Raw genomic sequence first — 22,770 nt, 5'->3', positions numbered from 1 at the left:
TTCAGTCTCTGACTCACTTTGTGTTGTGAAATGTAAATGATCTATGCCTACGGACCTTACTTTTATGAAAGGGGGGTTGATTAAAGGTTACAGGCCAAACAAAGCCTTGAAAAAATCTGATGCCAGAGTGGCCATTTTATCAACTGCACAAAAAAAATGAGAGGAGCTTGACTTCAGGGTATTTTTAGCAACTGTAAAACCACATATTCAACCAACCACAGATTCGGTAAGCCAGAGTAAAAGCTTGGAGGGAAAATGTAGCATATGGAGACTTGTCAAATATAAGTCTCAAATCTGTGCTTGAATCTTTTGGCAGAAATTGTAGATTTAAAGAAACCCCAGAAATTTAGTAAGAAAGATTCCTCTTCAATTTCTTCAGAAAGTTCAGTTGATTTATTTTCTTTTGCTCTTTTTTCCCTCTTCTTCCCTTCTAATTTTCCTTTTTTTCTTCCCCTTTTCTCTTTCCTTTCCTTTCCTTTCCTTTCCTTTCCTTTCCTTTCCTTTCCTTTCCTTTCCTTTCCTTTCCTTTCTTTCCTCTTCTTTCCATGCAGTCACTCCTTGTTATAGTTTCTCCCATCTATTCTCATTGTCCAAATCTTCCTTTGTCTGATAAGAGACCATCTCTTTTTGGGTGTACTTAGTCCCATATGACTTTGTTTTAAGATGTTATTTTCTTTACCGTAGTTCATTAATATGTCAGTTTCTATGCTAGGAATTACTCTTCACATGAACTTGAGAAGTTGTTACAAACAAGTTTCACCATGGTAGTGTAGCAATAAGATGGCTGGATAAGGGCCCAGGAAACCAGGCACTCTCCAACTGTGTATTTGCCCCTTTTAGACTCAGGTTTTTTTCATCCATAAAGGATTATTGAAAGAATAAATGTGAAAAGCTTCCAAATAGCAAAAAGCTATCCCAGCTTAAGACATCACTATTAAAATCCCTCCTCTGAAAGATGGAGGGACAAAAGCACAGACAAAAGACCCAGATATTTTAAATTCAGTGCAATTTAGAGTAGACTAATTCACAGTATCTCAAGCTTTACTTCATTTTACTTATGAATGCTAACCACTTTCCTTATTCAAGAATTTCAATAACTTCTACTAGATGATAAACTGTTTTCTCTTCAGATCGTAGGGGGTAGAGTTGGGGGTGGGGACAATGTTAGTGACATTGAATGGATGTAGCAGGAGCAGGTGAGAGCTAGGTACAGAACAAGTTAGCCGTCTGTGTCTGAAGTTGCATGTCTATGATAGATTTGGAGGTGAGTCTACTTTTAGCAGAGATAAAATGGTCTATACAATTCCAGATGGTCAGTTCACCATGGAAATAATAATGTGGCATCTGTCCAAGGTAATCACAAAGATTGGCAGCAACCACTCAAGACCATTTTAGCAGAGTGTGGTCTTTTTTTTTTTCTTATAGATAAATATAGGATAATTTGTGCCTCCAATTGCTTTCCAAAGCCAAGTGCATTTTTTTCTATTATCTGAATTTAAATATTTATTTCTAAACATTTGTTTATCAGAGTGGAGAGTGGAGCTCTGATTGTCTACATAAGCCGTTTGTAAACGGTAATTTCTTCCACTCTTCATTTTAGGCATGGATATGTAACATAGTACATTAGTGTTCTTTATATAAACACAGATGTGTAACACATTCCACAGGTGTGTAAAAAATACTGCTAATTTAAATAAATTGTAATTATTAAGATTTCTAAGCTAATAAGAGCTTGCAGAGAATAACCTAATAAAATTCAATTTAATTGCCAAAGATTTGTCAAATATCTTTGGCAAATATCTTAAGGCAAACATTTGCCTTATATAAAGTTTCTGTTCTTTTGAAAACATTAAGGATATATGTGAAGCCCTCTACATATTATTTTTTTAATATTTTATTTATTTATTCATGAGAGACACAGAGAGAGAGAGGTAGAGACATAGGCAGAGGGAGAAGCAGGCTCCCTGTAGGGAATCTAACACAGACTCAATCCTAGGACCCTGGGATCACGCCCTGAGCCAAAGGCAGACGCTCAACCACTGAGCCACCCAGGCGTCCCTATCTAGTATTCTTAATACTAATCCTTTCCTTTCTGAGGGAAAGTTTGGTATGAGTGGATCGTCACTTGTCATATTTTAATACTTTTACAACATTTATATTCATATGTGCTAATAAATAATATATGGTAGTGTTTAGTATGTTTTTAGATTTTATATACATAACATCACACTCTATTTCCATTCAGCAATTTGCCTATTTTGTCCATTTTGTATTACATTGATAGGTATAGCTCTAGTTCAGTCACTTAATCTAAACTGAATACATACCACACTACCACAAATAAAATCCATTCTCCTACTGATGGCCACTTAAGTTGTTTCCTACATTTTGCTATTTGGAGCAATGCTGCAGTAAACATTCTAGATTATGTCTCCTTGCACACAAATATGGGAGATATAGGAGATTTTTTTCTAAGATATGAACCTAAAAGTGGAGTTGGGGATTGCTGTGAGTATGCATTCATCTTTCTTATATATGGCCAAATTGCTCTACCAAGTGCTTGCCCAATTTACATTAGTATATGAGAATTCATATTCTTTCTGATGTTTTTTCAGACATCTTTAAAATTGGCTTTTTATAATGAAAAATTTCAAAAATATAGAAACATGGAGAAAATACTAAAATGAATACCCATATCCCTATTATTCAGTTTCAGTAATAATATATGTGTGAATCTTGTTTCATCCATACCACCATTTATTTATTTTAAAGAAAAGCTAAATCATTATGTTTTCATCCATAAGTAATTCAGTATATAAGCACACATTTTTATAATAAAAGGAAAAATAATATTATCATATCTAAAATATATTAATAGTAATTCTTTGATATTTGGTATTAAATGTTTAATATTAACATCACTATTTGGATTTCTCTGTTTGTCTCATATATTTTTATTTTACTTTTGATTTTCAAATCAGCATCCAAACAAGATCTGCATATTACATTTTGTTGATAAATCTCTTAAGCCTTCTTAATCTATAGATGTTCCCTTCCCCTTTTTTGCAGGCTATTTGTTGAAAAAATATTGATTGCTTCCCAGATTACAGATTTTACTGGTTGAGTCCCTATAGCATCATTTAACGTGTTCCTCTGTCACCTATATTGCCAAAAATTGATAGTTAGATCTGAGGGTTTGATCAGATTGATGGTTGCTTGTGCATGGAATATAATTTTGGAGATAGTGTTTACTCCCTATTATACCAGACCAAAAAGCACATAAATTGGGTTGTCTATTAATCACATTAGGATTGATCAGTGGTCAGGCGTGGTCAGCCTAATGCATACATTATAAAACTTCCCATCAGCTTTTCATCTAATGGTTTTAGCATCACTGATGATCATTATGAAGGTCAATTATTTTATTACAAAACTGCAAAATGGTAATATTATAATTCTATCATCATTTTTGTATTTGTCAACCAGATTTCTTTTCTAAATTAGAACTTCTCCTCATCAGCTATTTAGTTCCTCTGATGTAGAGTTCAAACAAGTGAAATGGATGATTCTTTTCTTTAGAAATATTCAGAATAATGACTTGATTTTCTAACAACCTCCAACAGTGATCAGTGTATCACCTGTGGGTCTGCTTCTATTGTCTAATTGTTTCCCTTGATTTTTTGGTAATATTTCCTAACTCTTCCACACTAAACACATAAGACATGTACGTATGTATGTATATATACATACACAAACACACACATATAAAATGATTCTGTAGAGGTTGTAAATTGTAGATGCTATTATCTGTGCTAGAGTTGCTTTACCACTTTATCTGTTAAGGGGGATAGATCATCTTTATCTAATCCAGAACTGAGCTGAGTCAAAGTTATTTTATAATTGGGATAGGAATCAGTCTACTGTAGGGCATACCCCTTCAGGACTTTTAACAGAACATCTGGCTGTGCACTAGTACACTTCATCTGGTGGGTCTTCATCACTTCAGCATTAAGAGGCTAAGCTTTTCAAGGTTTTCAGTTTAGAATTTTGCATTCCTGATCCACACAACTTCGGAATTAGACAAATGATGGAGAAACTTGACCACATGATTGGGTGCCTCTGAATCTCCAATTTTGTCAATCTTGCCTCATGTGGTTGCTAAAGGTGTTTTTGTTTGTTTGTTTGTTTGTTTTCCACCGATGGGTCTGTCTCCTCAGTATTGAAAGAACTCCATGAAAGTAACATTATGTGTCAGAAATGTTTAGCCTATCTTTTAACCTTTCTGATCTACCCAATTGCAGGCAATTACAAATAACTGAGTGATTATGGCAAATTAATGCAGGTGTTTGGAAAACAGAAAATATCTGCTTATAACTCATCATAACTTGTGATTCATGGAGGTGCCTAGGTGGCTCAGTCAACTGAAAATCTGACTCTTGATTTCAGCTCAAGTCATGACCTCAGGGTCATGAGACAGAGCCCCATGAAGGGTTCCACAATCAGTGGATAGTCTGCTTGAGATTCTTTCTCCCTGTCCTTTTCCCACTGTACCTCCCGCTCATGCCTTTATTTTTCTCTCTCTCTCTCAAATAATAAATCTTAAAAAAAGCCCTTGTGATTCATTAGTAATCATAATTTCAAATTAGCTTAATTTTTATCAATTAAAAATTATGAATCCTTGGGGCACCCGGGTGGCACAGTCAGTTAAGCATCTGACTCTTGGTTTCAGCTCATGTAGCAATCTCAAGGTTGTGAAATTGAGCCGGGAATTGGGTTCAGTGCTCTGCATACAGTCTATTTAAGATTCTCTCTCCCTTTGCCCCTCCCCTCTCTCTAAAATAAAATAATAAATCTTTTAAAAAAATAATGAATCCTTGTTACATATTTGATTTGCTAAAAAGACCAGTACTGTCAATCAACTATTTTCCTATCTCTTGACAAAATATAAAAAATTGAAAAAAAAGAAATCAGAAATAATTACTATGATAAGAAGCTTAAAATCAAAGTAATGATAACAAAAAGGACTTAGATCACTTAAATCTAGAATTGTGTGAGGCTCTGATATTCTTGGCTATAGCATCAACAATATTAGATATGGTTCTACTAACATTTATTTTATGCTACCATTTCTCTGTAAGCAGAGCCATTAATATCTTCTTGTCACCACCCATCAAACCTGAAAAAAGAACCTAATAGGCAATTATCACACAAGTTTTTTCATAGTATTAGATGTATAGTCCCCATAGTCCTAAAAGAAAGCATAGTGATATCATAGCTTACTGAAAAAGGAGAGGAAGAGATACTAAAATTGGTATAAGAGGACATCTGCTTTCAGCTAAGATGTAATACCTTGGGGTAAAACAAGTCTCCCACTGAGAACAACTAGAAAAAACAGATTCAATATTTTTAAAAACCATTTACAGACATTGAAAACTGTCATAGCAACCAGAATTCAAGGTACCAAGTCAGAAAGAATCCAAGTCAGAAAATCCAAGTCAGAAATAAGTGAACTTCAGAAGGGTAAGTAGATAATCTTCAAATTATTTTGTCCTTGGAACATTTGATGATTCTTGGTTCAGGAGAAGAGACTGAGCATGCAGGCAGGGGGTCTTAACTAAGAGGTAAAGAAGCAAGAAAAACTTTTTAAATGCATAGGCCTATAGACATGAACATTGATTTTAAGTCTTACAATGCAACTAGGACTTGAGGAGCCAAGAGTTTGGAAAGATATCACACGCACACACATACACACACACACACACACGAGAGAGAGAGAGAGAGAGAGAGAGAGAGAGAGAGAGAGAGAGAGAGACTAACACTTAGTAGGTTCCCTCATAAAAAATGTGCAAATTTTAGGCTGCATAAAGCACAGGATACAAAGCTAAGTAGAAAACTGCCAGAAATCAGAATGAAGTTTTTGGAAGTTTCACAGCACTGATGAATCACTTTGAAGTTAAAGGCATTTAAGAATGTGGAGCCCAGGGAAACAGTGGGGAACCACAGGACCCCTGGATAACTATACCCTAATAATAAGATGCACCAGGTGAAGCAGAATAAACTTTATAAAACTACAATACACACTCAAATCATTTCAGTTCATCATCGGAGGATCTACATATCAGGAATATATAAATACGTATTGATTGTGCAAAACAATCATAGTCATGTAATATAAGATGTAAAAAATGTGCAGAATTAAAGTGCACAACAAAAAAGCATGAAAGTTGACACAAAGCAAATGAAATTAATGTGCTTTAAGATCCTTGCTTTGTTTGGAAAGTGAGAAAACTACTAATTTATTTAAGATTATAAAAGTCAGGAAATCCTTATTATAATCTCTAGGGTAACTATAAACAGAATAATAAAAGAATGTTAAGCTAACAGATTAATAGATGGGAAAACTGAATATTAAAATGCTATATTAATCCAAAGAAAGCAAGAAGGAAAAGAAAAACAAAAGGAGAGCAAACACATAAATGGAAGTAATCATTCCACCAAGACAAGCAGAAAATAGTTAAAAAGTAGATATAAATATGATTATGTCAGCAATTACATCAAGTGTAAATGAACAAAATAATCTAATTTAAACATAAGTATTATCAACCTAAGAAACAAAGTCTAACTCTAACTAACTATGAGCAGCTTAGGACAGACACTCTTTAAACATAAGGACATGCCTGAATGGCTCAGCAGTTGAGTGTCTGCCTTCAGTTTAGGCCGTGATCCTGGTCCTGGGATTGAGTCCTGCATCAGGTTCCCCGCAGGGAGCCTGCTTCTCCCTCTGCCTGTGTCTCTGCCTCTTTCTGGGTCTCTCATGAATAAACAAATAAATCTTTAAAAAAATAAACATAAGGACACAGAAAAGTTGAAAAGCAAAGGATGGAAAAGGTAGAACATACAAACACTAACCAAAACTAAAAACTATTAGCTACACCAATGTCAGACATGGTAGACTCTATTTCAGCTAGACAATATAGAGGAGAACAAGGAAGAATTTATATCAGGAAATTCAAGAATGGATTAGTATTTGATAATAATTCAAGGTATTTCCCCATGTTAACAGAATACAATAGAAAAATAGGATATTTCAACTGATGCAGAAAAATATTTTGACAAAATTCAATGCCCATTTATGATTAATTTCTCAGCAAACTGAGAAAGGAATAGCCTTAACCTGATAAAGGTATATTATGAAAACCCTAGAGGTAATGTCATATATAAAGATGAAATTTTGAGCAATGGCAGTGATGTCCTAGACCCAGAATAGCCAGAACAATAATAAAGCTGGAGTAGTTATATTACTTGATTTTAAAACAATATAAGATTCAGGAATAGAAGACTGTGTGGTATAGACAAATATCAAGAGAACATAGTAAAGAGTCCATAACTGGGACCATCTATGTGTGTGTTCAGTTGAATTTTGACACAAGCACCAATGTCATTCAATGAGGGAAGGAAAGTCTTTTCAAAAACTGAGCTGGGAAAATTGGATTTCTATTAAAAAAAAAAAAAGAATCTTGATCCATTATTTATACCACACATAAAAAAAGTATTACAGCACTAAATGAAAAAAGTCAAAATTATAAAGCTCCTAGAAGAAAATATAGGAGAATATTTTTGTGACTTACAGTAGGTAAAAATTTTCTAAACTGAATACAAAAAGCACTAATCATAAAAGAAATGATAAATTGAACTCCATCAAAATTAAAAACTTTCACTCATCAAAAGATACCACTAAGAAAATGAAGTCAGGTCACAGACTGAGAAGATATTATAATACATGTACCTGACAAAGTCTTATAACCAGATTATAAAAAGAAGCCCTAAAAATCAATAATAAGATACAAATGACCCAGTTAAAAAAATAGGCAAGAATTTGTATAGTATTTCATAAAAGAGGCATATAAATGACCAAAAAAGTATATGAAAAGAATTTCAAGGTCATTAGTCATCAGGAAAATGCAAATTGAAACTATAATTAAATACAACTACATACTCATTAGAATGACAAAAATGTGAAAGATTACCAACATCAAATGGATCTCATACATTCTTAGTAGGAGTATAAAATGGCAAAATCACTTTACAGCTTCTTTGGCAAAATCTCTCTGGCAGTTTCTTGCAAGTTAAATATACACCTGCCTTATCATCCAGCAATTCCACTTCTAGGCATATACGCACAAAAAAATGAAAATATATGTTCATAAAAACTAGTATATATAAGTTGATTGCGGCTTTATGTGTAATAGTGAGAGTTGGAAACTACGTAAATACCCATTAGCACATTAGATTAAACAAATTTTAGTATATTCATACAACATAATACTAACCAGCAATTAAAAGGAATAAACTATTGATCCATGCAAGGACATGGATGAATCTCATGCTTTGTGAAAGAATGGAGACATAAAAGAAACTTACTGTATGATTTTATTTTTATGAAATTCAAGAACAGGCAAGTTAATCTATGAGGATAGAAATCACAGTAGTGGTTGCCTCTGAATGGAAAGTGGAACAGATTAGAAAAGAATGGGGGAAATTTCTAAGGTGAAGCCAATGCTCTATACCTTGGTTACATGTGGGTTACAGGGGTATATCATGCAATTGTATAAGCTGCATCAAACTGCCATTAAAAGTCTATTCATATTGATGTAACTTTGTAACTATGCTTCAACAAAAAGGATATGAAATGAAAGGATGAGAAGGATTAGAGAGAAAATGTAAATATTGAAGTTAACCAAAAAAGCTTCAACATACAGGTATTAGAAATGCTTGAAGAAAAAGAAACAAAGCAAGGAAATGAATACTGAAGACTATATATATAGCTCAAGAAAATTTTCCTGAAGTTTAAAATGATTTGTAACTACACACTGAGAATACTGACCCAAGAAAACCAATATGAAGAGACATTCTAGTAAAATAACCAGACTCTATAGGAAATGGAAATATTTTTATTTTGGATGTCTAGGGAAAAAAACAGGAGTGTTTTATAAGGGAAAATGGATAATCCTCAGAATTTGAGGCAGCAAAGCTTTATGTTAACTGTAACCAGAAAGACATATTGACGATACTTCAGAAAAACAAAATATGCTCCCTGAATTTTATAGCCAGCAAAACTGACATTTGATATAAAGGTTGTAGATGAACTGTTTTCAACAAGCAAAAACTAAGTGACTCTTGTTCCCATGAGTAAATTCCTGAAAAATCTGCTCTGGGTTAGGCTTATGAGCTTCAGACTACCAAAATAACTAGGAAGACATCATCATAAGGACTGGAGGTAAGTATTAAACCCATCCTCAGGTTAAAAGGGAGAAAGTATAGTATGTAATGGCTATTTACTCAGTTAATGTAGAAATAGTAAAACTAGTTTAAAAGGGAGAGATGGAAAGATCAGATGCAAACTACCATATTTTAACTCTTTGAGTAATTAATTGGTTGTGACAGTATTAGTAGTTATTCTAAGATACTTGTATGGCTACTGTGGAATAGCAAAAATATATATTTCTGAGATATTTTAATTCTATCATCTACTGTTTCCTTGGAAACAAAGATTCTTCTTGTGGAATAAAGGAAATGTGTATGTGTAGTAAATAACATACGAGCTATGAATTTCTGGATCAGAAAGGCTTAGAATAGATATAATAGGCATTACATGCTTTAATAATTAAACACTTGATGGCATTAAGCTACGATTTCACCCTATTAATTCTAGGGGTCATTTTATCATTTGGACTTAAATTTTCAAAAAGCCCCTGGGTCATCAGCCTGTCCACCCATCTCCACATCACAGAGATCTATGACCATTTCCAACATTTGTTTCAGTGACTGCTCTTTTCTGCTTTTGTGTCTGATCAACCCCAACTCTTATAGATCAATCATATCATAGATGTGCTAAAATATTTAGTCTTCTAATAGTTCAAATTTTATAGTCTTTGGAGCCAAACAACCCTGAGGTGGCTGCATATCTCTGTTTATTCTATATGCCTTAAAATGGAATTTCCTGAGCAATTTTTTATTTTTACTTTTACTTTTATTTTATGTCTTAATTATTTCTCTGGGATCTCTTTTTTCACCGCCAACTGTCAAAGCCCTAGGTTGGGCCACTGTGTAATCACCCACCTAGGCTCTGCAACAGCCTCCTCCCAGAGTCCAGAGTCTTGAGTCTTGCTTCCCAGTACAACCTCTACCCTGAGGGTGGAATGCTAGCTATAAAACACATGTCTCAAGGATGACAGTGCAACCCTGCTGTATGACCTTAGTGGATTTCCATGGTTCAGAAGGTAAGATCCAAGACCCTTTAACTAGACCCTGATCTGGTCATAACTGACCACTTCAGTTTCTTCTCATCATACTTTCCTTCTTTCTTGCCTCTAGGCATCTCGAAATTGCTTCATTTCCTTCAGCTGTGAGTCTTTTTCCTGCTCAACACCTTTACATTCTGATTGCTTGACAGCTCTACTCCATTAGTTCCCCTCTCTCTGTCCCTAGCTAACCCCTTCTCTCCTTCAGAAGTCTTATTTAAATAATATTTCTTCCTGGAACATGTTCAGCCTCCACGCACTGGGACTGGTTAGATCCCTCTAATAACACTCTGTAACACCTTGTATTTATTCTTACAAACACTGACTACACTTGTGATTACTTGTTTAATATCTGGCTAGATTTTAACCTCCACAAAGGCAGGGGCTGGATCTGATTTGTTCACCACTGAATTCCCTGCACTGTCCCGGCATATTCTAGACACTGGAAAATCATTTGTTGAGTGAATGAGTCATCAGTGGTTCTCTTCAAGTCTTTAAAAGGTATGTGTCAGGCCTTGAAACCATGCTAACCACCACAGCAGAAGCTGTGGTTTTATACTAGGACTAGCCCTGGAGTTTAAGCTAAATTTTCAAAGTATTAAACATTCGAAGCTAAATATGTTTTTGTAAGAAGTTACTGTCAGCCCAATGGAAACACTTACCCCCTAATATGCTGTGCTATATCTTGCCTCTGTATCTTTTCACATAGTAGTTCCCCTGACTTAAACACTTTCCCCGTACCTTCCCCGACTTTAACCCACTGCTTGGTCTAGCTAAGGGCAGCCATTATTCTTAGCTATCTTAGATCCCCACCTGACTCCATCCATGGTCTACGGTCTACACCATAGGTCCTTTCTATTTATGCCTCTTGAACATGCTATCCTCACCTCTGTCCTAGAACTACCTTCTGCCACATTGTCATCATCAGTGTTCTTACTGGTATCCTCCACTTCAGGAGAAATTCTGTGGGGTCATAGTAGACCATTCAATATTTTTTCATGGGTAAATTTTCCACAGTTTGTAAAGTAGTAAGCCCTCCATATTTTTTTAAGCAAAGGTCTAAATTATGAAAACTACTAAAATGGCTTGAAATACTAGAGCTTGCAATAAAGCACTGACAAAATCAATGGCTAAAGTCACAGAGCTGGCTAGTGACCCAGATCCATCCCTTCTGCTTCCTCACTGCCTCTGCTGCCCCATGGTCATAAATCCTTCTATTTTACTTTGATCATGTATGGGTTTTTTTTGTTGTTGTTGTTAACATTTTTCCACTCCCTATCCCATACCCACCTAAGCCAAGTAACATAAGCAGTGCAAAACTGAAGGTGATATTAATTCCCCCAGTGTTTGAGAGAATTTACTAGGAGCAATGTAACTATGTATTTTTATAGCTGGAAAATCAAGGAAGGGAAAATATTTCTTACTGATTTCTTTTAAGCGGTTGTTTTTTAATATATTTAGCAGAATCGCTAAGGATTTGGCTTAATTTTGTTAGCAGTGGACTCATTTATCTTGAAGAAAATCTGCATAGAGGGTATTGTTAAATTGCCTTAAATTATAGGAGGTTTTCCTTTACCCTTTTGAAACAAAATCACAGTCATGTAATTTTCTTCTTCTATTAACCAATGTTAATAATAAGTAATACTATATTGTTGGCCTGTGATTTTAATTCATTCAGAAAACAGCGTTCTAATGATCTATTTTCCTTTAACAAAACAAAGCACCTTGCCCTGTCCCCCCCCCCCCCCCACTTCGTTTATCTTGAAGCAACTGAGAAGCATTTTATAGCCAGGATTCTTTATAAAGGTAGCAAAGACAGGTTGTTGTTGTTGTTGTTAATTTGTTTGGTTCTATACTGCATACCTTTATAAAAATGTTGTGTCAGAGTTATGACATTTCTTTCCGCTCCATTGGCATACCCACTAGAATTTGGAATAATCACTCACATTTTGTATGGATAGGTGATTGTCCTTTACCTCCTTAAACTGAGATAGACACATGAGCCAGGCTTAGCCAATCAGTTTCTGTGTTTTGTAGATCTATGGGGTAAAGAGAACAGAAGCAGTCTCTTTGGGTAGCTGATCTATAAAAACATGTAAACTCAAGAGCACTGGGATGCTTGTCCTCGGACTGACCATGAAGGCCCATGACATGGAGAGAGCAGATCTATGAAGAGAAGATGAAGGCAGGCAGGGAGGAGAGAGCAGGTGACCCTGAGACCTTTCTCAGGAGCTCAATTGCCCATGTGACCCAGAAGCATTTCAAATCTTGTTACCAAGGGATACCTGAAAGTATTCCTTCTATGCTTTCTGCTAAATAGCCCACCCCCTTTTCCTTAGACTAACTTAAGTTGGCTCCTATAACTTGCAGCCAGAGAGTTCTAATTAAGGAGAGCCTAAGGCTCTGTTCTCATGATCTGAAGCTTACAAATCCACTGGTACTTTCTTATGTTCTTCATTTTGCAAGCTGTTAATGTTTTTGTTCTTGAACTAGCTTTACAAACACGTTGCTCACATGGTCTGCTTCCCTTTAGAGTAGGTAACACTTTATACTGGACACTACAGATGGAATGCAAATGACCTCATCTTTCTTTAGCTATGGCCAAGCACGGACAGGTTGCCAAGCCATGTCAAACAGGGTGTCTTTCCCCACACACATTTCACACTAAGTATCACTTGCATGTCTCCACTTTTAGCAGATACATGCTCTTCCATTCTTTTTTTTTTTTTCTATAAAGACTTTATTTATTTACTAATGAGAGACAGAGAGAGAGAGAGAGAGAGAGAGAGAGAGAGAGGCAGAGACACAGGCAGAGGGAGAAGCAGGCTCCATGCAGGGAGTCCAACGTGGGACTCGATCCCTGGTCTCCAGGGTCATGCCCTGGGCCAAAGGCAGGCGCCAAACTGCTGAGCCACCCGGGCTGCCCGTGCTCTTCCATTCTATACAGCATAGATATTGTGAACTAATGATAACGATGATGCATTCTATCAGAACTCTCTTTACATGATGATGTAATGCAGAGTTTTGTTGCTAGTATATAGACTCCCATACATTGTCCTATTTTCATAATTTCAGTGTCACTAGCTAACAGCTATTGAAAATTAACTATGTGCTAGGCACTGTACTACACTCTTTACATACATTTTCCCATTTATTTTATGCAAATGAAAAATAAATATGTTTAGGCTAGCTTAAGTTGGCTTCTGTAACTTGCAGCTCAAGAGTTCTAATTAGTGAGTCTATAGGCTCTGTTTTCATGATCTGAGAACATCCATGGTCAGGTTCAGGCTGCAGGACTCCAGTGGGTCTCCAACAGTTTCTTTCATTTAATAGGTGACTGTTACATAGAGTTGGGTGTATACTTAATAAACTTCTGACTCTAAAGTTAGTCACCTACTTGAATCACCACACTATACCATTTCCTATCATTCCCACTCACCCGATTTTATTGCCATGGTATGTAATACCAATAACCATGAACTTCTTGAGGGCAGTCTTATTCATTTTATTATATGCATGAATAAATGTATACATTATTGAGGTTACAGACCTAAACACAGTGATGATTTTATCCAAAAAACCCGCAATGATTTTAGTCCCATCTCTTTCTCTTATAAAAATGGCTTGAGGTTGTCAAGTCTTAGTTTCTTTGCACAGTTGTGTCATATGGACCTTTCTTGAGCCATTATGGATATTCATGTAAAATATTCTGGGATCAGGGGCCCCTGGGTGGTGCAGCTGATTAAGCATCTAATTTCTGGTTACACCTCAGGTTATGATTTCAGGATCATGAGATGGAGCCCTGGGTCGGGCTCCCTACTTCAGCACAGTCTGCTAAAGTTTCTCTCTCTCTACCTCTGCCCTTCACTACTTTTTCTCTTTAAAATAAATAAATAAATAAATACATACATACATAAATTTATTTTCCTTCCCCACACATAAGCCCATGACCTCTGCAGCTGGTCCCTCACAGCAGCAACTTCTCCACATATGACAGATATGCCAACTTCTCTATTTTCATTCTAAATTACGGCTAATGTGCTTCCAGGTGACAAAATGTTACATCTTTCAGGAAGTGAAGGCATTTTGGCTTGGTTTTTCAGGGGGCATAAGTTTTTATCCCAAATAAAATGGCCTCATGTTGGCACACTCAGGCACTATGACTGGCTGTCAGGGAGAGATCTGAGGGTTTCTAGTTCTTTTAATCACATCTGAATAAAGGTAACTGCTTTAGCCCCAACTCAGTCTGTCTCTGGATCTACAATGCAACTTCTACTTATTAGCCATGAATCCTTTATATCTGCCAATAGTTCTAGGAAAACACATGTTACTTTCCAGACTTTCCTTCATACGTCACTTCTGAAATCCTACACTCAATATTTGTAAGTCCAGAGGTCTGTTAAAAATCAAGGGCTGTATTTTGGGATTTTAATAAAAATTCCTATAAATACCCAGCCTAATTTTTTCATCTTTTTTTTTTTTTTTTTTTTTTTTAATGTCAAGCAACACACATGTAGCTAAGTGAGAACCAGTACCGAACATAACCAACTCAACTCAGTCCTTCGGAGTTGATGCTTCAGTGGTCACAGAGTTGTCAATAGATGATAAACTATATTGTAATGGCACAGGTCTGGGTCAGGTGGCTCAGCATAAACCACATGTTCTCTCTGTTATATTTTTAATTTTTCTTTCTCTGTTAGCCCCTTTCTTAGATATAAACCAGCTTAAATTTCTCTTCTCTTATGTCACTCCTCCCTCCTTAAATACTATCTAGAATTTTAAGTTCCTTTAATGCCAAACTTATTGTAAAAGAAATTCTACCCACATCACACACTGAAGCCACTCAAGGATAACCACAAAGTGTCCATCCTTGGGGAACCCAAGGATCCCAAGCTCAATCTTCTTGAAATAGTCTGTTATACACTGAATGGTTGTTCTAACACCTAGTGTGATGTCATTAGGAGGTGGAGCCTTTGAGAGGTAATTAGGGTTACATGAAGTCCGGAGAGGGGGGCTTTCATCTCCGATAAGTGCTCTTACAAGAAGCAAGACCAAATAGTTCTCTCTCCCCCCTTTCCCTTCTCATTCTCTCTTCCCCCATGCTTGCACAAAGAAGAAGTTATGTGAGTACACAGTTAGAAGGCAGCCATCTGCAACCCAAGAGGAGAGATCTCACCAGAAATCAACCATGCTGGCATTCTGATCTTGGAATTCTGGCCTCCAGAACTGTGAGAAAATAAATGTCTGTTGTTTAAGCACCCAGTCTGTGGGATTTTACTATGGCAACCTGAGCTGACTAAGACACAGTCTCCTCCTTGGTTTCCAGGATACTGCAGTCCTCCTGTTCCCCCCATTCTCTTTGATTCCCTTGTGTTTATTGCCTTCAGGTTTTCCTTATTTATCTTTTCTCTCAAGTGCAAGTGTTCCCTAATGTTCTTCCTCCTACTTTCTTCTTTTCTTATGTCATAACCACTTTTTTGGCCACTTTAAACATTCTGACAATTAAGCCTCAAATCTAGAGCTCTGGCTCAGACCTTTCTTTTGAGCTCCTGTCTTAAATTTCTAAGTAACTTATGGCTGCCTCTATTTGGATGCCTTTACTGCATCTTAATTGGTAAATCTGAAATCCAACTCATCAACATCTCACCAGTTCTACCTGTATTCCACCTTTATGGTCACTCTATTTTTCCAGTCGCACCGGCTTAAATCATGAGAGTTGTATTCTAGTTTTTATTTCTTCCTTCCTCTCTGCAAACAATTCAACTCTAATGAATCAAGCTCAGAAAACTTTTTCATATTCATACATGGGGTTTGACTTTCACTCCACTGCTCTATTTTAAAACTCTTATTTTTTAAACTGCCACTTGAATTACTGTAGCACTCTATTAACTAGTCTTTCGATAGTCAATCTTTTCCCACAAAGCATACACATGAACATAAAACTTCACAAAAATCTTTAATGTACCTTGCAGTTTATATAAAAAATATGTAAGCTTCTTCTCAGAACACTGATCATTATCTATAATCTGTCCTCTTTCTGCATTATAAATTTGCCCACCATTATACCTTTCCATGTATTTCATTCATATCAGATTCCATGGTATGGTCAGAAAATGCATTCACATTTCTAAAGTTTCATTTACATGACATGTGAAATGGTCTCATCAGAGCAGTTTCTCTTGTTGAAAACATCCTTTCAGGTCAAGTTCAAATGTTACTTTTATTAAGAAATTTTGTCCTATCCTTCCGCAGATACTGCTCCTAGCTGGACATAATCTCTTTCCTTCCTGACACTCAGAATGTTATATTGTGGTATTATGGCACCTATTCCAGTATATTTAGTTATATTTTGTCTTCCTTACTGTATCATAAGATTACAGTCAGTGCCTGCTTCTTTTACCTGTTTTTATCCTGAATATTACCTAGCACCACATCAAGTTACCTATGTGCTTTTGCTTTTAAGCTTACTGTTGAAATAATGATTGATTGCATACATGAATGAGCAAACAGTAGATCCTCCATAAATGCTACTATCAAGTAGTAAAATTCCTCCACTTAGATAAGTACTTAGATAAAATCTTCTGATATTTACTCTAAAAGCAATGGGATAATTATAATACTTTCATTTTTAAAACAATACTTTTAAAGCCATTTATTGTATGATTACAGGAAAAAAATTTCAAAATGACAGATTTTCTCATTTACAAGCTTATTAGAGTAGTGATTGAGTTCTTCCTATGAAACAAAACATGTTATTTCTATTGATTGTGATATCTGTTGACTCTCTATCATATTTCCTTTCAAAATCAAAGGAGGAAAGAAAAGTTTAAAGGCATACCCAGGGCATAATCATGAATGTTGCAGGCTTAGTGACCTCTCCTTGTGGACAAAAAATGTTTCTAGCAGACCAAGAGGAAAATTTCCTCAGAGCATCATTCCATCTAGTATTTTTTTTTTTAAGATTTATTTATTTATTCATGAGAGACACAGACTGAGAGAGAGAGAGGCAGAGACATGGGCAGAAGGAGAAGCAGGCTCCATGCTGGAGCCTGATGTGGGACTCAATCCTGGATCCTGGGATCATGACCTGAGTCGAAGGCAGGCGCCCAACCGCTGAGCCACCCAGGCGTCCTTCCATCTAGTATTTCATTTAGCTTTTGCACTCAATAGAAACACACATTCAAATGCCTAAGAAACAATTGCAAGAACACAATAATACCCTATTTATTTAGGAACTGACACTTTTTAAAAATATTTTATTCATTTATCTGAAATAGAGTACAAGTGGGGTGGGTGGGTGGGTGGAATAACAGGGGAGGGGTGAAGAATCTCAAGCAGACTCCAGGTTGAGGACAAGCAGGGGCAGGGCTCGATCTCAGGGCCTTGAGATCATGACTTGAGCTGAAACCAAGGGTTGGTGGCCTTAACTTACCAAGCCACCCAGGCTCCCCTAGGAATCTGGGTTTTAAAATTACTTCCTTGCATTAATCTAATGCTTTTTTGTGCTTCTAATAGTTTTTAGTTTTACATGCAAAAGGCCATAGGGGTGAAGTGTCACATTTCAGTTCCATGTGCATTATATTGGCACTCATTGAGGTCATTTATCCAGAAAATAATTAGAAATGTTAGTTTGACATTTAGTCACTAATATACCCATTTTTTAAAAGAAGTATATCATTTACATAATATTTTAATTTTCCAGTTACATAGTGTTAACTCATTTTTTTTAAAAGTAAGTTGTAAGGGCAGCCTGGGTGGCTCAGCAGTTTAGCACCGCCTCCCACCCAGGGTGTGATCCTAGAGACCAGGGATCCAGTCTCAAGTTGGGCTCCCTGCATGGAGGCTGCTTCTCCCTCTGCCTTTGTCTCTGCCTCTCTCTCTCTCTCTCTCTCTGTGTGTGTGTGTGTGTGTCTCTCATGAATAAATAAATAATCTTTAAAAAAAAAAGGAAGTTATAAGTAATTTGAATCTAAATACTTATTTAATTATAAATGTCTAGGAATTTTTATATTTCTTCTATTGCCAAGAAAGAGAATTTTACCACTATCTTTATATTAGGTTAAGTCTAAATATTTTCCAATCAGAATATATTAAGTTACTTCAGCTAAAGAAGTTAGAGATGTCAAAGGCAATTACACTATTCAACCGATTTTCTAGGGCAGGATTATGTTTAATTGGACATCTAACGGTAAGTAACCCAAAAACCCAATTTATTGATTAGAATCCTCCTAAACTACATTTCAGAAAATGTAAAGCAAGTACCCAGACCTTTGGTTGTTATCAGATGGTTAGCTGTGAATTAAATTAAAAAACTGCAGAAAACTTTGCAAAAACAGACCTACGATGTCATCCCTCCCAAGTATCTCAGAAACAGCCTCTTACAAGGATGAAGTCGGACTTGCAACTCCTCAGAATAATACTCAAACAGATCAGTTGGAAGCTCTTCATTACAGCAGCTGTTCTGTGTTTATAGCTACATATGCAGACTGCCGAACACCCTCAGTGCACCATAAATGTAGGAATTACACATCCAGAATGGTAATAAACTCATTGGGTGATGTGCTCTCCAGAGTTTTCAGCCCCTTTGCTCCAGTTGGCAAAACTCTGCTAGATTTTAGATGCTGTAGAAAAATATTAGATTGTTGTGGTTTTTGTAAGTTTGGAGACAAACCAGAAACCCATAAAACATGAATAAAAAAGGTAAAAACATAGGCACTGAGATTATTATTATTTTAAAATTACAGTCTCTTAGAGTTATAAGAGAATCTTCAGAAGAATAGATGAGAAAAATAAGTAAATAAATAGCTGTGTTCCATAGAAATTTGGCCTCAAATACTCTCTGTGCATCAGCTCAGCTGTGTGATACGCCTTGCAGAAGATACAGATTGTACTAAGAAAGCTGCATATTATTAATTAGAAGTATATTTCCTACCATATCATTCTGAGAGTGTTAACAAATTATAGCTAATAGATAGGCAATTTATTGATTAAACAGCACTTCCTAAAAAACCAATCCAATTTAGAACAAGCTGATTTTTCTCCTAAAAGCAGGATCCAAAATAAAATTGATTTCTAAACTAATAGTGAAAGGAATATTCTCAGCTTATAAGGAAAGAAGTTCCAGCTACAAGAAGATGATCAGAATATACACCAATGCTTGTCCATCAGTCACTGCTTTTGGACATGAGCTAATGTAGTTCTATGTACAAGTGTACATATAAGCATTGGGAAAGCGCTCGTAAATGCATATCCCTGGATGCCAACACAAGATATCTGGATCACACAGGTTTCTCCTTTCATTAATGGTTAAAACTGCTTTCAGAAATGACTATGACCAAAAATCACATGAAAGTTTCTGAAGAACCATAATAAGGCATAAAAATCAGAAACATGGATGTGCATAATGGTAGATAGTAGAATGGAACCCTCACAAAGCCATATGACATGCAACCAAGGAAATCTCTTAGCTGTCTACAAACATTCCAGCTTAAGGAGTTTTATCCTTTCTCATTGTGTTTCTTCTCACCCTGTCCCTCTTAATGAAAATTGTTATGATGCCATTTTACATCTGGACTCCGTGGCTATGTTCTATTATTTTTTTCTCATTTCATGGCACTGTTCATTTGCTTTCATGCTTACTGATGAGTCCCTGCCAGGGGGCTGCTCCTGATGGGATGCTGGCTAGCATGAAAAGCCTGGCAAGGGAAAAAATGACTATGCAACTTTTACAATTAGTATCTTATTTAGAACTTGAAATTGATACATCAATGAGTAAGCATTCATTATGATCTTAATCCTTAACACTGAAAAAAATATTTATTACTTGAAATAATAACAATTCCATGGATCTAAAAAATATGTTTTCCCATAGACTCCTTCATCTGATCCTCAAACCAGTCATAAGATTTCTGTAAAAGATGCCCATGGTACTGCTAGGCAAGTAAAGATACAAAACACAGAGGCTTAAGGCATGTACATTTTTTGACATATGGTAAGATGGGAAATTTCCTGCCAGTTAAGACCTAGGCAAAGAATATCTAACTAAATAGAATTACACTTACAAGTCACATAATTTCACAGTGGCTGAGCTTCCTCACTTATAAAATGGGGAAAATAACACCTATTCCCCTTGTCTTGCTGGCTTGTTTGGGAGTAGGGTGGGAGAACAGTTATAAAACAATGTATATGTTATAGTTATTTGTACTAAAATTCTTCACTTTTAAAGGATTGTTTCAGGAAGAAAAATTAACACTGCTAATGGGAAAAAGTGAGGAATTTTTGGATGGTTCAATTACCTAAGGAGCTTCCAGCATTTGTGTCAGTGTGGACTTTTCACCTTTAACTACTTTCCTATTTCTTTTGGTGCTTTATGGCTTGGAAACCATTCTGACTGTGGCCTTGCAGTAGAGGTAGCACAATTCAGGTGTGGCATTATGGAACACCTTTATACTAATTACATTACTTTATTACATTATGCTCAATAAATAAGAGGGGTATGGTAGGACAATTGCTTAAGGGAACTTATTTCAGGACAGATTTGCTGCTAGTTGCACTCAGATTTTGAAATAGTCAAATTTCCCCAGGTGCTTAATTTCCTTCCTTCCAACCCAGATTAGTAATGATGAGCCTCCAAAGTCATAAAAATAACTCAGAAGCTTTATTCAATCATAGTCAAAACTAGAAATTAGAACTAGGGTCTGCATCTCAAACCCAGACCTCAGAGATGTGTTGATGTTCCATAAAGGTGAGGACACATGTGAAAGGAAAAAATTTGTAGAAAAGAAGCTGAAGATTCTAGGTAAGCATAAGGATATGCACAGCTGGTTGTTGCTTCAGACTCCTTGCTTTTTCAAAGGAATGAAAACAAAGAAGACCTTTAGTATTCCTACGGTAAGAAAATGTCAAATTTGGAATAAAGGAGAAAACATTAAGAAAGGAAATGAAAACCATTGGGGAAATGGAAGAACATGGTTTAGTCCACTAGAAGAAAGGAGAAAAGAGAGGGGGAGGTAAAGCTGGGTCAGATAACTCACTTGGCATTCCCTGCCCCTGGTTTCTTTCTTCGGAAAATGTTGAGGAAAGTGTTGGAGCGGCAGGGCAGCTTGCCATCGCCAACATGCATGCGGACTACATCAGAGGTGGTGAAGGCACTGCGGACATTCCTCTCGGGCTTGGCAATAATGATGTACATCTTGGGAGTGAACATGCACCCCAGGGCCACCGTTACACTGAGGCTCACTGCAAAGCAGGTGGTGATGATCTTGTAGTTGCTCCCAAAGTAAATGGGCACAAAAGCCAGCCAGATGATGCAGGTGGTGTACATGGTGAAGGCAATATATTTGGCCTCATTGAAGTTGGCGGGCACGTTGCGGGTCTTGAAGGCATAATAGGTACAGCTCATGATGAGGAGTCCATTGTAGCCCAGAGGGGCCACCACACCCAGGTTGCTGGTATTGCAAATAAGGTAGACTTCCTTGATACTTGGGTAGGACAGAATGGGCATGGGGGGCTCCATGATGATCAAGGTTACCACCAAGGTCAGCTGCACACTAATCAGAATTGAGGCGATGATCACCTGGGCCCAGGCACTCATGAACCTGGGCTTCCGGGTGCAGATCTTCTTTTTGCTGCCAGCTAAGATGCGTGCAATTCGGTTGGTTTTGGTCACTAAAGCAGAGTAGCACATGGCAGAGGAGAGGCCAACCAGAAGGCGCTGGAGGTAGCAGGATGTGGTGGTAGGTTTAGCAATGAGAGTAAAAGGGCATACATAACCAAGGAAGATGCCAGCTAAGATAATATAGCAGAGCTCCCGACTGGAGGATTTAACCACTGGTGTGTCCCGGTACAGCACAAAGATGAGGGTAACAAACAAGGTGACAAGTATACCCAAGCAGGAAAAGGCGATGGCTATGATGGATTCTATGTTGCTCCACTCAAGATAGCGCACAGGAATAGGTTCACAGCCTGTAATGAGAAAAATGGTTTTAATTTTTTAAAAAATTTTTCATTTCAAGTAGACTCCATACCCATCATGAAGCCAAATGTGGGGCTTGAACTCACGACCCTAAGGTCAAGACCTGAGAGGAGATCAAGATTCAGATGCTTAACCGATGGAGCCATTTAGGTGCCCCAAGAAAAACAGTTTTAAAATCCAAGATTTCTGCTGATCAATAACAACATTGCTTACTAGTTACCAGAGGCATAGCTATGTTCATATCTCCCACATTTTGTGTTATTTTATTTTTTAAATGCCTTATTATTATACTAATAAATATACACTATTGTCTTGTCTGGACAATTGTGTTCCCAAACCTGATCTCATCACAACACTAATGTGACACGTTTGAGCCTATAAAAATAATCTTTTCTCCTAACACCAGCTTTATAAATGGATGCCACTCTGTGGGTGGAACTTCGTTCTACACTTTCAAAAAAAGAAAAAGAAGGAAGCTAAACTGTGTTTCCAGGG

At 36.6% G+C, this 22,770-nt stretch overlaps 1 protein-coding gene across 7 annotated transcripts in view; it reads right to left on the bottom strand.

The window, feature by feature from the left end:
- The window catches only part of GRM1 (glutamate metabotropic receptor 1), a 395,756-nt gene that overhangs the window by 14,750 nt on the left and 358,236 nt on the right, over positions 1–22,770 (bottom strand). For all 7 annotated transcript variants that reach the window (XM_077896175.1, XM_077896203.1, XM_077896227.1 and 4 more), the window contains one exon: positions 21,335–22,265. In XM_077896175.1, coding sequence (XP_077752301.1) covers positions 21,335–22,265 — 931 coding nt within the window. The remainder of the gene's footprint in view (positions 1–21,334; positions 22,266–22,770) is intronic.

This window comes from Canis aureus, chromosome 1 (assembly GCF_053574225.1).
Source record: "Canis aureus isolate CA01 chromosome 1, VMU_Caureus_v.1.0, whole genome shotgun sequence".
Taxonomy (NCBI): domain Eukaryota; kingdom Metazoa; phylum Chordata; class Mammalia; order Carnivora; family Canidae; genus Canis; species Canis aureus.
The sequence above is the reverse complement of the archived record's forward strand: the minus strand, read 5'-3'. Positions and strand labels throughout refer to the sequence as shown.